The sequence below is a fragment of the Leptosomus discolor genome, chromosome 3 (assembly GCF_034619465.1).
Source record: "Leptosomus discolor isolate bLepDis1 chromosome 3, bLepDis1.hap2, whole genome shotgun sequence".
NCBI classification, from domain to species: domain Eukaryota; kingdom Metazoa; phylum Chordata; class Aves; order Leptosomiformes; family Leptosomidae; genus Leptosomus; species Leptosomus discolor.
In genome coordinates this window covers 50,304,463-50,320,905 of record NC_141393.1, presented here as the reverse complement: position 1 = coordinate 50,320,905, position 16,443 = coordinate 50,304,463, and the positions used below count along the sequence as shown (strand labels likewise).

Below are 16,443 nucleotides of genomic sequence, written 5' to 3'. Positions count from 1 at the left end.
TTTGCAACTTCAAACCACTGAAAGATATCGTAAAATACCAAAAATACCTGTAATTGGGGGATTTTGTATGCCTTCACTGGAATAATTAAGCATGTGATAAATATGTGACATTTTTCTAAAATATGATATAAGTAGGGTTTTTTTTAATATCAATAAAATAAAGGACAGTTTTACTCGTGGTACTAATGCTAAGATAAGTAGAAAGGAAAGTTTGTGACACTTGGAAGAGGGAATGCTGTCTTGAGGGTGGTGTCACTCCAAAATGCTGTTGCTGTTACAACAATGGCTGTCTCATTCACAAGGTCTTTGACCGACTGATTTTTCAGTGATTTGAAATTCATGATCTGTGATATTTGTTACTGAGAAGTGTTATAGACACTGCTGACACAGATCAGATAAGAAACTGGGTCAGCTGACAAGTTATTCCCTGTAACAGTTACCTCCCTGTAGCATTACTATGTGTGTCCTTCAGTGTGAGGGAGTTTCTGAGCAGTGGTTGTTGTCAACTGTATAGTTTCATTTGCAATTATTGGAAAGTCTTTTCTCTCTCCCAAAAAAAAAAGAAAAGCATGTTTGAACCACATTTCTCTTTAAAATAGAAAAAAAAAAAAAAAAGTGAAACTCTTCAGTATTTAGTCTCTCAAAGCTTGGCAGTTTTCCTGTATTGCTCTGTCAGGAGCCTTGTCTTTTCATTCGGCTTAATTTCTGATTACAGATTATTCACTTATGGATGTGCAGCTGTAGAAACTTGCTTCCTGCATATGCAAATCCATCATGGTAATGTTTATCATAAGGAGATTTTGTGGCAGTGGAAAAGGGATTGTGGCAACATGTTCTTGATTTCAGTTGTATGTTCTACAAATGGAATTGGCTTCCTCACTTTACCTTAGTGGATTTTGTTTGGGTTTTTCTGCCATTTACCTCTTGGACTAGACACTGCTCACCCAGCAAGCTGTTCAATTCACTTACAGATCATGATTTTGGAAGGAGCTGGCAGAATGAGTATCAATTCCAGCAGCAATCTACTCCACCAGCAACCTTCCTGGACAGATGGATATTCCACATGCAATGGTAGGAGGAATTCAATGGCTCTGAGCCATGTTTTTTTTGGGGGGAGGCAGGGGGGAAGGGACTACTACTTTAAGCACGCACAAGTGTTATTTTTCAGTAATACTGATTTACTGGAGTTTCGCTTCTGGGAAGACACATTTCCATTTGTTACTTTATTTGTAAAAAGCTGGGCTCACAACACAAAGTTTCTGAAAGTGACCAGTTTGTAGTTCATTTCCTTACTGGTTCTTTTTCTTAAAATGAATTTAGTGGTGTCAAAAGTGCCAGAAGTTCCCTTTCCACAGTCCAGAATTCTTTCTCTCTTACCTTTACTCCTCATGCCTTCTCTGAACCATCATTACTCTTCAATGTTAATCACCTCTCTGGCTTTCCAGGGTAATAGTCTTTTTGCTCCTTCACTGTATTTGCCTTTTCAGCTCAAATTACTAGACAGCTTTCTAATTAGACCGGCACTAGAGCACTAGATAGCTTCTGATCTGAGAACTCTTTTTCTTACTGTTTTCTGATTATATGGCTGTATATATAAAAATGTGTTCACATATATATTCTCTCAGTATAAAAATATAGATATAGACATATATCTATATATACACAGTGGTTTTAAATTCTTTTCATCACTGAGTCAACAGGTAAACTTCAAAATCTAAGCAGACAAACACGCACTGCAGTTGTCCTAATCCAAATAACGCTGCAACAAAACTTACAATGAAGGTTCCCACTCAATGAAACCCTTGTTCTTTGTTGTGTGTGATTTCTAAATACACAGGAATATGTAAGTGTGCACTTAACAAATGTGCCAACCTGTCTGTAACAGCTGCATGGGGAAAAAAGTCCTGACAGTTTCACTTTGCACAGGATTTTGTGAAGGGAAATGGTGGGGTCTATTTTCATGCTTCCAGCATGAAACTCCTCAGGATTCACTTGCGTTTCAGAGGGACAGGAAGCCGAAAGCTCAGACCAGCTTCTACAATCATTCACCACTTCTCTTCCTTTTACCGAGCTACGATTTCCTCTCACTGAAGGCTCTCCATTTATGTTAGGAGTCTAGTGGACTCTGAAATTCCTTTACCCTTCTGAGGTGACGGCAATAGGTAACAAGCTCCTTTTCAGGGAATACTTGATGGCTCCATCAAACCTTTATTCTCTGACATACCACACTCAATCATTTCCACACTCTTTTGCCAAATCCTTCAGCAGGAGGATGAGAAACAGTCCTGCAAACTCTTTAAGTTACTGACACAGACCTTGGGGCCAATATTGATAAAGAGACCCAAGTAACTGGGGCTTTTTTGTGTTTACCTGGAAACCAGCATTGTGCACTGCATCTCAAGAGAAGAGACCTGAGGTCTAGTGGGACCTGAAGGAAGGTGCTTTCCTAAAATGTGCCAACTCTGTTGCTTGTGGTCCTCTAGCAATATCCACTGTTGCCAGTATTTCTCACAGCTGTGTGGGAAATCTCTTTCTTGGGGAGCCTGAGAACAGACTGGTGCCACATCTGGGAGTGGGGCTACTGTGAGCTAGGCCATGGCAGTCTTTCCTCTCCTGTAATTCAACCATCTCTGCAATCTCTGATTCCCTCATCCTTAAACCCTTGATGCACTTGTGAGCATTTTGTTGCTCTGCTGTCTCTGCCTGTCATGCTCCATTGTCCTCCCTTCCCCAGGAATAAATTGCACTGATCTCCTTTTGTCAGCCTTTCTGTGAGGGCAGACCGAAGCAGTCCTGCCTTTGCTCTTATCTTATATAATTATCCTATTCCCACATACAATGTCTTCTATTTGCACACATAAATTATTGTCGTGCAATGACATACAACCGAGAGCAGTTTAAAAGATTGCCAAGGAAAGCTTCAGACATCCTAACAAGAAAATTAGGCAGCTTCCGTAACTAAAAATGAGTTTTACAACTGCATTCCAAAATCACCTTACATGACTACAGAAATAATGTGCATTCATCGGAACACCAGCTCTATCATGAAGCTGTGGCCCATACTGATAGGCTTTTACTGAGGAGCAATATGAGAGTGTCTTGGCTTTTACCCTTCTTTAATTGAACCCCACAATACATATTCAGTCCTTACTAAGTCCGTATTTAAAGAAAATTTCCATGTCACATCATGAGAATTTTGCAAGGCTTTTCCACTACTTTCTGATGCACTAAAATTATTTTTCCACACAAGAATCAACATACCTCTTCAACAGTACTTCGGTAAGGGAAGTTCCATCAAAGATTTTTGGTGTATTTAGCCAACATTAATAAATTAATTCCTACATACTCAACCTGCCAAGAGAGATGTAATGTTAGAATTCCCACTTCTTAATTGGAAAACTGGGGCAAAAAACCCCCAATACCTTCTCCAGCAATAGCTACTGAACTAGTGTTAGGGACTAAGAAAAGAATCTAGATCTGTGGACTTCCAGGGCATGCAATTTAGCTGTAGACCTTTCTTGTCATCGATATAATCCCATGGTGCTAACAGGGATGGTAAATACCTGTTTTCTTTTCCAGTGTCCAGCAGCTTCTATGGTACCCAGTGGCACGAAATTCACCCGCAATATTGGACTAAGTTTCAAGTCTGGGAGTGGCTGCAGCATCTCCTTGATACCAACCAACTGGATGCCAACTGCATACCCTTCCAGGAGTTTGATATCAATGGGGAACATCTGTGCAGTATGAGCCTGCAGGAATTCACTCAGGCAGCTGGGACAGCAGGGCAACTGCTTTACAGCAACCTTCAGCACCTGAAATGGAATGGTAAATAGATCTTAGGCAGAGACGCATGTACAGTGGTCTGATTTCTGGGATCTTCAGAGGCCACTTACATTCCCCAGAGACCTACCTGAAAGATCTCGTTTGCTATGTTCTTTATAATGTTTATACCTCATTCACTGTATTGCTAAGTTGGTATGACATAAGGCAGAAGTCTGAAGGATCAAGGGAAAGGGTATATTTCCCTCTCCAAAATTAGCCCTCTGGCTCAGCTGTAGCAGTTGCTTCTTGAAGCTAATACCTTTGATTCTTCTGTGGTCAATGTCATACATCCTATCTGCCATGCACTTTCTTGCAGGCCAGTGTGGAAGTGACATGTACCAACCTCATAATGTCATTGTGAAGACAGAGCAAACAGGTGAGTAACAGTTGGGTAACTTGTCTTTTGCTGGTGACAAAAAGGGGAAACCGTCCATTCTGAGAGAGATATCAAAATGGCATCACATAAAATAGAAAACCGTATCACGCAGAATAAAAGAGGTAACACAAACATGAGTCAATGTCTACTTTTTGAAGTTTCAGGTAGTGCCACCACATCTTAGTTTGCACGTGCCCAATTTTCCTGGGAGACCTCTGCAGTATCAGCAGTCTATACTGATTCTCAGAGTTGGAATAGTTTGCAGTGCTCAGTGAGTGCAGATTTGTAGAAAAAAAAGAGAGAGAAAAGATTTTTTTTTGAAGTACTGTTGATGTTTGGAACATGAGGAAATTTCCAAACAAAAAAAATTTGAAAGAAAAAAAAAGTTACATTTCAATTTCTTCAAGTTTCAATGAAACCGAAATTCAGACAGTGTTTTGGATTGACCAAATCTGCATTTTTCCTGTGGCAGTCTTTTTTCCCAGTGTGTTCATCGCTAGATCCCTTTCCTCTCAGGACTTTGTTTTGCTGAGAAAAGAACTTCAGCTCGGTTCAGTCCTCCTCTTCAAGCACGATTATTTTCCTGGCTCCTTTCCCAGAGCACCTCTGTCCATATCCAAACTCTCTATCCCACTAGTCCCAGCCTCTTTGTATATGGGTGTGTTCATGAGCCACGTTTTAATATCTCCTGTCAGAACAAATACAGATTCGTAGCATGCGATGTCTCTGAGAAATAGGGCTGGCCTATTTATTCATCTAATCCAGATGAGCCCAGCTTCTCCAGCCAGGGACACTGTTCACCTTCTCCTTGCAGTGGGCAAGCATTGCAATCTGCAATCCACTCCTTGCCTGTACCCATATAGTGCAGGTGACGTGCATGCAGCAGCCTCGATGCTTGCCATATAGGAAACTACAGTAATCCTTTAAGTCCTCATTTATGAGATCTTGGTATAATATTAGTACCTCCTCCCGCTAGAGATATGCAATGCAGTGCAAAGTACCTCAGCTGCATGACCTGGAAAGCTCAAAGCCTAGGACTAACTCCTAGCTCTGCTGAATCAAGAGTGGCATGGCAGGGCTCTGGTGATGCTGACCATGGGCAGTTGGAGTGGATTTAGCTTCTGCATGGGGAGGAGCAGGCAGTGCAGATTGCAACTGCTGGGGAAGGGACTCCTTGTAGGCCAGCAGGAAAGGGGCTGGTGGTTTAGAGAGGAAGCCTGCCTCATCCTAGTAGATTGTCACAATCGCAAAGACACGGGTACTGAAAATTGCCAAAATGGGAGGGCAAGCTCTTTTGCCATGTTCTGGCTCGTAAGGCCTGTTTTCAGAGGCAGCATTAGGCAGATCAGATGTCCAAGCAAGCAAAGGGTGTGTGCTACTGTAGGAACACAAGCTCTGGGTGCCCAAACATGCAGCTATTACTCAGCATGTCTGCTAAATTCCTATGTCATAAGTGGTAACTCAGCCAAACATGATGATTTAGCTATAACTCATTTTTTTTGTTTGTTTGGTTTTTTTTAAATTTCATTTATATGAATGTGAAAAAAATTAAGTAAAACCTAGATTTGAAGCTTATATCTCATCCTTTCTGACCTGGATTCAAAAGAAACAGAGATTTTTTAGGCTTCTGACCTCAAAAATGCACTCTGCAGAGAGTAATTTGCTGATCAATGTACAGGTCATAATGGCAATACTTCTATTCTGCTTATATTGATCCATCTGACCAGAAGGTCACTAAAATTATTCCTCTTTAATCATTAAGGTGTTTTTTAGGTTAAGGATGGGGACTTGACGTGCCTGGAATAAAATGGCCCTTCATCTAGGATTAGGCTTTGATGTTTCTCACTATTGCTTACATATGAAGCTCTGTTTCAGAGGGGACTTTCGAGTTCTACCATTATAGAAATAAATAGTCATTATAAGCATCCTCCTGTTTTACTAGATATTTGAGAACACTTTCATCTCTATAGCACCAAAGCACTGTCATAATCACCAGGGGCTGAGAATTCAAGACTCGATTGGGTAGAATTAGAGCTGATCTGGCATAGGAAACCTCCTTCAAGGGCAGGCGTAAATCATATATTAGCCAGGAAATGGAAGAACCTGCTACATTATTTCTAAAAGTCTGTGCTTTGTGTAAGTACATTTGCCTGAGTATGCAAAACCCCATCCATAATTTGAGTGAAAGTAATTTCGTGCATAGCCCCTTCACTTCTTAGTTCCCTTCACAGCTCTTTTTTACACATTTCTTATCCCTTCAGTGCTCAATTTTCACCTCTGTGCTAAAAAATGTTTTTAGTGATCTGATTTTTCTTTTGGTCCTTTACCTTCAGATCCGTCATTAATGGTGTCCTGGAAAGAAGAGAATTACCTGTATGACAGTGGCTATGGCAGCACAGTAGGTAACTAACATCACAATACTTCATGCATTTCTGAGATGGTTTCATTGTTGTCTGAGGCTGTTACTGTAAATGTCTTCTTTTTAATTCCCAGAGCTATTGGACAGTAAAACGTTCTGTCGTGCTCAGATTTCCATGACGACACCTAGTCACCAGCCTCCTGGTAAGGAACTTGTAATTATATTGTTGAGTGTTTGTCACTTGCCTCAGAGCTACTAATGTATAATAGTCTCTGTGGTCTTCTGCTGTGGGATTGAATCTGAGCCTCCAGTAATTTTAAACCAAGCAATACTGATTCTGACAGCTCTTTTAGCTATCATTATTACAACAGCTTGCTTGAAAGAAATGTTTCTCTCCTCTCTGACAAAGAAGATCAAATAACCTGCAACCTCCACTTACCTTTTAAAGTGACTGAGTCAAAGGAGAGATGTTAGCGTCAGAGAGGCGAGACATTTCAGCTCCATCACACTTTTCTGTGCTGTAGCTGGGTATGGGCAAACGAGTGCCTTGTTCCTCCCCAGGAATGGCTGTGTTTCCCTAGTGAGCCCGTGGTTCTGAGCAGGTTGCTCGGTTTGGGGCCGGGTTTGGGGTAGGCCCGGGGACGGGGGGCACAGGGCAGGCACCAGGCCCTCTGCCCTGTGACAGCACCAGCGGAAGGGCTTCCTGGTGGGGCCTCTCCCACTGACAGCAAGGCAGGCACCGCAGGTCTCTTCACCCCTGCACAGCACTTCCACGAGGCAGAGATACCGTCTGCCCGCTCAAGGGCAGGAGAAAGAGGGAACCCGCTTGCCGTCATGCCCGGCAAAAGCGCAGTCCCGGCCCACACCTCGGGGCGCTCTGCGGGCCATGTCCCGGGGGCAGGCACCAGGGGCGGAGGTGAGAGAGCAAGGCAGTAGGGAAGGGCGGAGAGCAGAAATGGCAGGGGAGTGAGAAACAGGGGAAGGAAAGGCAGGTCCTTCCTAGAAGGCTGTTAAGCAAACAGACCGGAGGGAGAGAGCAGTGGAAGTCAGGGGAGGATGAGAAGGGAAAGCACGCTGCTGCAGAGGCAGCCTTGCAGGCGCTATCTCTGCACTGGGGGCTGTCACAGCCCTTGTGTCTGCCCTGTCGCTGCACCCCCAGCCTCCCAGCACAGCCAGACTTGCTGAGTGACATACAGTTTAAACCGATGCACTCAGCAATAAAAAAAAAAAAAAAAAAAGGAGAGGAAACCTCACCAGAAGACGAAAACCACCAAATCTTAAAAAAAACCAGCAAAACACTCTGTTTGCTTTCTCTGCTGCCTCTACCCACTCTCACAAGATGCCTACCAGGATTTCAGAGCTCCCTGACAGGACTGGGGACCTGTCAAGATCCTGGCATGGTGTGTTTACCCGCTGACTGCTTAAGCCTAGAGCTAGGGTGGCATGGCAAGGGCACAGCCTCCTGTAAAAACTAAATTTGTATATCCCGTAAAAAAATGACTCATTCCTGAATCATATGCAAATACTATGCAACCTTTTGTCAAAAGTTTTGCAAGACGGCTTTGTTGAAACTGCATCATAACTCTTTTCATCTGTCAGGCCCCAGCCTCCTAACATGGCATGTTTGAAACCGGTCTCCACGTAGGAGTGGAGGCAGAATGGGAGGCTATTTACACAGCTGAAATCCAGAATAAATCACCAGCTAGGCAGAAGGCAACTGAACTTCCAAGAATAAATCTCCAGCTAAGTGGAGCATAACAAACATTTGCAAGTGAATTGTGGGATTTTAAAATGAGAAGGATTTATGTAGGAGGGCAAATAAAGGGCTGGGTCCTGCTGTCCTTGCCTGGAGTTCCCACAGATGTTTAATAATACCAGAGGAATCATAATCTGAAGAAAGGCAATGAAATAAGCCTCATTTTACTTTTTCCCCCAAGCTGAGTGAGGTTCAGGCTAGTTCCTACTCTTTGAGAGCGGGAAGGCAAAATGACTCAGAGTGCGTTTGCTGTTTGGGAGTCAAGGACAATAATTATGTCAAGCTCAGAATAGTGGAGGTTAGGCTTATCCTCACTGACCTGTTCAGTCTATGTTTGCAGTTATGTATGAATAAAACAAGTGTGTGAATAGCTTTGCATCTACCTTTTCACATGCAGTTATTGCAGTTGCTTGTGCAAATCCAAGTTTCTATGCAAATGAATACTTCCTGTGAGTCATTTTCCCATGCAAATGCTGAGTTTCCATGAAAAGTATGATAATCGTGCATCATAGAAGCTGGGAAAACATGCGTGGGACCTTAAGCTTTGCTTTCTGGAATTCAGGCATGAAGTATGCTGAAAAGCAAACAAAGAAGAGGCTCCCTCTCGGGACTATCCCGCAGATTTTGCGAGACTTAGAGCAATCAGATGAAAGCTATTAATTAATGACAAAAGCAGAGCCAGGCTGTGGTGGTTTGAGTGCGGGAGGGTTGAACGTGCAGAATGTGAGGTAGGTTACAGTCATGAACAGGCGGAACTTTTCTTTTTCTTCACATCTGAAGAAATGCTCGTGCCAGAAACCCTATTCCTCTTCTGACTGGCTGCAGGTGATAAAGTACCACTGATGAGAAATGCCTTGTTTCTATGGCTCTGAGCCAATGCACATCCAGCTGTCAAAAACTCCTTCCAGCACAGTCCCATTCCCCTACCCTCCCCGCCCCCCCAAACAACAACACTTTGCCAGGTCATTATGTTTTAGTCAGGTAGGTGTTCTGTGCATTAGTACCAGTGCATGCATTTCACATTAGATCATCTCTTCAGAAGCAAGTAAGCCCCCAAAGATACATACTTCTGCAAAGACTAAGACATAATCGTAGAAATGTAGAAACGTAAAAACATTTAGGTTGGAAAAGACCTTTAGTATCATCAAGTCCAACCATTAACCTAGCACTGCCACGTCAATGGGACAATTCAGGATTCCTTTTATAGATGTGATCATCATATTTTTCTCTGTCTCACACGTAACATGAGGTGAGGTATTTGTTAATCAAATTTAGGTTTCAAAAGCCAAATGTTTACCTCTGCATTCATTCTTTATTCATCAATGGTCTCTTTGTGAAGTGTGCTGATTAACATATAGTACAGAAAACAAAACTCTCCCCCTTCCTCCTCACTTAGATTACCTTCTGAAAAGTGATTATCTTAAAAAGAGATGTTAGTTCTTTTTTTTGTGGTTTTGTTTCTTTCAACCTGCTAGTCAGTGGAAAGCCTTTAATCAAATTTACAAATAGGCTTAATTTTCCTTCTCTGCAGATTCTTCAGATGTGAAAAAATCACAAGATCATACCCCAAAGTCCCACACCAAGAAGCACAGTAAGTCAACATCCATGTTCATGATGACTGGTTCATTGAGAGAAAGGAAACACATTAAAAGCAAATCCCCTTTGGGAGGGAAAAGGAAGAATTTTGAAAGCAAAACTGTGTAGGTTGTTGTTGTGATTGACTCCCCCAAGAATCTGACTGTTTCTAGTACTGTTTGCTTACGTTATTTTTGACTCAGTTTTGTTATACTTTTCAATTTATTTTTATCAGTGAGGGCTTATGGGGAAGCCATCAGAAAACAGTTGCCTCTGCCCTGTGATGAGCTGGGCTGCTGGACTGGAGTAAAGGAGACCCAAGATTAAATCAGGAAGGTCTGTGGGTGGAAACGGCCACACTCGTGCTCATGCCTGCTGAGAGTGGCATGCACCAGAGATTCTGCTCACTGTCTCCTTGCAGAACCTCTCACACATGGCATCATGAGAAAGCCCCTGCCCCTCAGTTCTGCCACCTTCTCATCTGATATGACAGTCTTTCCACTTCCCTCATCTACTTTTTCTGCTAGCTTTGATTCAACCTGAGTCCGAAGACAGGTTACCATGTTTGTGATTTCTGGACATAGTTCCAATAATGTACTTTACTGAGATTTTTATGCTGAGAATATCTTGTGTATGTCTTTTAGATCCTGTGTCATTCCCTAATTATAATAGAAAACCTTAATACTGGTCTTCACTGCATTTTGTAGTATTTGATTTCATCCTGTTTCAACATGGTCTCCAGATTATCTGTCTCTTCCCGAGTTCTCTCTTACCCTGCTCTGTGACTTTGCCCAACCAGAACTCCTGAACTTTTTATTTTCACTTTTTTTTTTGTGTTTCCTTTTTTTGTGTGTACATTGAGGTTGCTAATGAAAGGATTAGACAGGACTGGTATGAAGAGAGACCTGTGAGGAACTGAGGTCACTTGGTTTTTTTCAGCTTAGAGAAGGCTGAGGGGTGACCTCATCACAGCCTACAGCTGCCCTCAAGGAGGGCAGTGGAGGGGAGGTGCTGATCTCTCTCCGGTCATGAGAAAATGGAATGAAGCTGTGTCAGGGGAAGTTCAGATTGGACATCAGGAAAAGGTTCTTCACTGAGAGGGTGATTGGACACTGGACCCGGCTCCCCAGGGAAGCACCAAACCTCTCAGAGTTCAAGGAGCATCTGGACGAAGCTCTCGGTCATATGGTTTAGTTTTAGGTAGTCCTGCGAGGAGCAAGGATTTGACTTGATGATCCTTACGAGTTCCTTCCAACTGGAGATATTCTGTGATTCTAAGAACTCAATCACAGCCTTGACATGCAGAAAAGGTCGTCTTGGCATGCAGAAAAGGTCACCTTGCCATGCTGGGCTAATCCCCTACATTTCCAGTTTCTTCAGAACTGCTCTGTATCATGATCTATTGAGTAAGTTACTGATGTCCAGATAGACTAGGTCCACCACATTTTGTTGGTTCTAGAAAACAATTATAATAGCAAAGAAAAATATTGGATTAGTTGACTGAAATCTACTGCTACTCATGTTGCACTCTGTACCATTTTCTATTTACTATCACGTCTTTGACTAGCTTGTTTCCTTCTTAATTTGGTCTAAAATCTTGCATGCTTTTGAAGTCAGACCAAAGGACTACTATCTTCCTGGCTCACCTTGTCACTGTGTTTGTTATTCTTCATTCACAAACTACTGTATCTGACTTCTTGGATTTATTTAATCTTTTTTTTCTTTTTGACCTGGGCTTTCTGGTGCCATCTCTACGGCAACTGTGGGATGGATTTTTTGCCTTTTCTGATATCACAGTCAAACTTTTTTATACCATTTTCTCATACGATTTTGGCTAGCCAGTTTTGTCACCATTCCTCTATCCACTCTAAACTTTCTTATGACTTTAAGTCCACCTAGGAGACCCGGGACCAAATACTCATTGATGTGGAATGGCATTTCACCTCCTTTGCTTTCTGTCTGTCTTTTAAATGCATGGAGATTCAGTGCCTGCTTCACAATTATCTTGGTTGCTTCACATACTGCATGATAATATCAGGTTACATGACACGCTGTAGAAGAATATCAGGAAAAATGGGCAAATGAGATGAGGGGAAGACTTAAACATGTTGTCTTCAAGGCAGAAACAGTGAAAAAGGCAGAAGGAAGCAGAGAGTGGTTTGGACTCTGATTCCCCTGGTTTCTGGGGCTCCTACCTGCCTGCCACAGGGCTCAGACTGCCGAAGGCTGACACTTCCCTCCAGCCTCAGTGTAAGGGCTGTCAGCATTTTTTGTCCATCTGTCTCTGAGTTGGGGGTCCTGCACTCCAGGAACTACAGCCTGTCCCTATGAGTGGTCACCATCTATAGATGACACACTGTGAGAACATGACATAAAAATGGCAAGCATAGCCCAGAGAGCTCTTTAGACATTCCTTCCTCCTGCTGCCTTTCCTCTTTCAGACCCTCGAGGAACTCATCTTTGGGAATTTATTCGAGATATTCTTCTCAATCCTGAGAAAAACCCAGGATTAATCAAGTGGGAAGACCGGTCAGAAGGTGTCTTCAGATTTTTAAAATCCGAAGCTGTGGCTCAGCTCTGGGGAAAGAAGAAAAACAACAGCAGCATGACTTATGAGAAACTCAGCCGGGCTATGAGGTGAGCTGAGATGTTGCTGTAGAAGACTGGGGCACATAAAGAGAGTACCTGAATGGAGACTCTGGTTGGCTTTTAAAATTGAATTGTCAGCAGCAACAGTTGCTTTCTTTGACAGATGAGTCTCTCCCACTGATTTTCAGATTGTAACGTTATGTTCATCTTTGTCTTTTCCTTCCCCTCCTGTTTCTGTATACTACAATATATATAATATAAATAACATACATATGTGTTATATATATAATATACATTCTGTTGCTGGCCACTCAAACTATCAATGTAGGAAGGAAATAAGGTTGTAGCAAGCTGGAAGTTCACATGCTACTGAACTGTGAAGGCTTAAGTGGCCCAGTAATGGCAAGAGACCTTGTTATTTCCACCAATGTTCAGAATCTAGCCGTAGCTCCCACCCGTTATCTTAAAACAGGTTTACAAATTCTATGTAAGGATTTTCTTTGTTCTTTCTTTAACATTTTGAGCAATTTTCCATAATCTATGAAAGTTCAAAATGTATTTTTAAATGGAAACTGAGATTCTTTCCTACTCTGATTTCAGATCCTGGCTTATCTGGAAAAAACCCCCATGAAATCTCATAAGAGTGTGTGATAAATATGGCAATATGCTATGACCTGAAATATGGTGAAATTCGAACTCAGAAGATAATTAATAAAAAGTAAAAAGAAGACATCAATTTTTTCTTGTTTTTCAGTTATGATAATCTTAGGTATTATACACATATAAATAGAAAATAAAGACGTTTCAGCTAGCTAAGGGATTGCCTAGTTGTCAGTGGCCTTTTAGGACCGTAGGTGGTTTTAAATATTTGTCTGTGTTTTTATTTTAACAGATACTATTATAAAAGAGAAATCCTGGAGCGTGTGGATGGTCGGAGATTAGTGTATAAATTTGGAAAGAATGCCCGTGGCTGGAGAGAAAATGAGAATTAAATATGTCAAGAAATAACATTTAAAACACCTGGATGTAAATATTCAAAGACTATTTTCCTATATTTATGTATCAAACTGGGGTGAAAAACCAATTCTATTTCTGTCGGGAAGAAGGATCGTTATAATTATTGGTGTTAAAATTATTTTATTTGAAGTATGTCCTGTATGGGGAAAAAATGTACACAGTTTTCTGTGATATAAGATAACATTATAGAATTATTATTTTTCCCTTCCTGTGAAGTTTTTAGTTGTTTGTTTTTTTTTTTTTTTAATCATACAGGCATAATGTGATTTATGAGTCATACAAATAAAGGGAAGAGGCGAAATACTAGGGCATTTGGGGAGTATGATAATCCACTTTGGAAGGCAACTGTAAGTGGAGGAAACAGTAAAGCATCTCTGAGCCAAGTAGTATTCTTCCATAGTCAGCTGGTTTATAGCTTTTGTTGGCTGATACCACTTCTTCCTTCCCTCCTCTGATTTCTGAGTGTTTTAACACTTTGCTGGCTTCCAGTTGCTTTTGTTGAGTCAGACGGTGGGTTCCTCTTCAGTTGGCTTCTCCCAGACGCAGAGAGCAGTGGCTCTGCAAGGTGGCTGTCAGCATTTATTTGGAGAACCCATACTACCTCCACCACTGGGACCTTCTTTAGTAGGCAGTAGTTTAGGACCTGACCTTACCTGGTACTGAGTATCCTCCCTAATCTCCAAAGGGCATTCAGCTCATCCCAGGCAAAGGGCTATTTGTTTTTAACAAATATCTTTGAGGTGAACTGCAGGAAGAGAGTCAATCTCAGGGACCAAAAGCTGTTGAAGGAAGATGATGGTCTTCTGACTGGGCAGACTTACTAAAGGGCGCCAGTTTCCTGGTAGAAATACTAATACTCCTCCCACCCTCTTGTATTCGTAATTAAAGCATTCAAATCCATGCCAAATGAAGCAGTGAGGAGGTAGGCAAGCAGAACGTAAATTAATCCGATGTCATGAAGGAGCATTCTCCCCAGTTCCTTCAAGCTGTATGGTCTTCCTGGCAGGTCAAGTCTTACGTGTACAGATACTTTCAAAAAACCTTTGAGAAATGCAAAGCTCTATGGCGTGTAAAATATTAGTTCCCTTTGCTTTTCTCAAGTCTAACTCTATATTGTATTTGTATTTGTCAGCTGTGCTTGGGATTCTTAGTTGGAGAAAAACCCACTGACGTAAAGACACTGAGATTTTGGGGACATGTCTAGCAGTGCTATGTGGAGAATGAGCATTCATTGGCAGCTTTTTCTTTCTCCAAGTCACAAATGCTTCCTGCTGGCACCAAGCACATGCAGAACATGGGGAAATAAAAACTAGAGGAGGCAGCACTTCACCAGGTCACTGAGTATGTGTGATGTGTGAGTGGAGAAAAAGGACTTCCTTGGTGATGTTAACAGAGCTGAAACCAAGATTGATTCCAACTCGAATTTTCAGAGATTGGGAATTTGGAAAACAGTAATAGGAGTTGAGAAATCCAGGACAAAACAAACAAACAAACAAACAAATTAAGAATATTAAACCCATCCAATATCCATTTCCCTGGGCAACCCCTGGGTTTGAATCCATATTAGCTTGAAATGCAATGAGGTGCAGCTGGAGGTTGTAGGGTGCTCCTTTTACTGTTTGTCTTAAACGGAAATAGAGATGAAATCAAGAAACCACAGAAGTATCAATGTAAAGGGTATCAAATGAGCTTAGCAACAATTTGTAGGCAAACATGAGAGCCTCACTTGTTATCTACACATGTAGGGCATGTCAAACAATAATACCACCTCTTACACTGCGTATGCCAGAGCTGTCACCATCAATTACCCATACATGACAATTTTTACTTTTCATAACCTGGGTGGAGAGACGTTCATCTTATTTAGAAATCAAATAATAACCCTCTGTACTTCGAAGACCTTTTTTTCTCTCAGTCTTTCTCTCTCTCTCTCTCTCTTTTTTTTTTCCACTGACGGTGCTAGCTTTTCTTGCTTTTGTGCAGCTCAGTAATTTCCTTTTTTTAGCTTGATTAGCTACATTTCACTTCCTTTATCATCATTTTGTAGTTCATATAACAAGAACCAGGCCACCAGACGAGGAGAGAACCTTCACTTTGCCCCAAAGACCATTTGCAGCCCTTCGCTTCATGTTCTTCACCCTTCCCCATGCCTTACCTCCAATCCGCAGCTTGGGTGAAAATCTGAAACCAGTGGTCCCATCACATATCCACAATACTGTTGTACCTTATCTCAGGTTAACATACATTTTACAGCAACTGATTGTAGTACCTTCACAAAGCTGCTTCCTACCAGATCTCTCACCAAACTTCTTGGGAGACAAAATGGACTTGTGATATACATGTGTTGGTTGCTGCTTCATTATGGAGCAGCAGGTGAACCTGCTTTTAAAGGTTTTGAAAGATAAAGCTTTATTTAGCAACATACTGCATAAATCTAGAGAGTGATTTATGCTGGGGTGCAGTATAAATGCCAGTCTTCCCCGTCACATCTTTCAGCATGTGGAAATCATGCAAGTTTCCATTCCCATCCTGAAGAAATTTTCAGACTAGGTACTTGTCATTCGACATTACAACAGCTTGAAGTTGGAATAGAAGCCAGCCAACATTTACTCTGTTTTACAAATATATTAACCTTTGCTTAAGACAAACACAAAGGACTGTTTAAAACTACAGTTCTTGCCAAGGACAGATGCAACTAACCAAAGGGAGTATTTTTACCAGACCTAAGCAAATGGAGAAAATTAAGAGATTAATGTTTATGTAAATTACTGTTCAAACAAAAAGCATTTCTGATTGCTCTTTTATTCTGTATTTTAGAGGCTGAGCAATCATATTTTTAAGTGAATCCTTTAAGTTAGCAGCTGCTGAACTGGTAACACCGTATGTATAGATTTTTATTGTACCATAATTTTTCATATGTATAAAGCTCTTGATAGGAAACTATATTAT

General features: G+C 41.5%; 1 protein-coding gene across 3 annotated transcripts; it reads left to right on the top strand.

Moving 5' to 3' along the window:
- Positions 1-971: 971 nt before the first annotated feature.
- Positions 972-13,469, top strand: EHF (ETS homologous factor). Of its 3 annotated transcripts, none has more exons than XM_009946868.2 (8): positions 972-1,071; positions 3,580-3,825; positions 4,139-4,198; positions 6,532-6,600; positions 7,157-7,159; positions 9,845-9,904; positions 12,330-12,525; positions 13,370-13,469. In XM_009946868.2, the coding sequence occupies exons 1-8, from the start codon at positions 975-977 to the stop codon at positions 13,467-13,469; spliced, it is 831 nt and encodes a 276-aa protein (XP_009945170.1). In that variant the 5' UTR covers positions 972-974. The 3 variants fall into 3 exon arrangements, with proteins under 3 accessions (XP_009945170.1, XP_009945162.1, XP_086319039.1); XM_009946860.2 differs by lacking the exon at positions 7,157-7,159 and adding an exon at positions 6,692-6,760; XM_086462913.1 differs by lacking the exon at positions 7,157-7,159 and having other exon boundaries at positions 975-1,071.
- Positions 13,470-16,443: the final 2,974 nt, after the last annotated feature.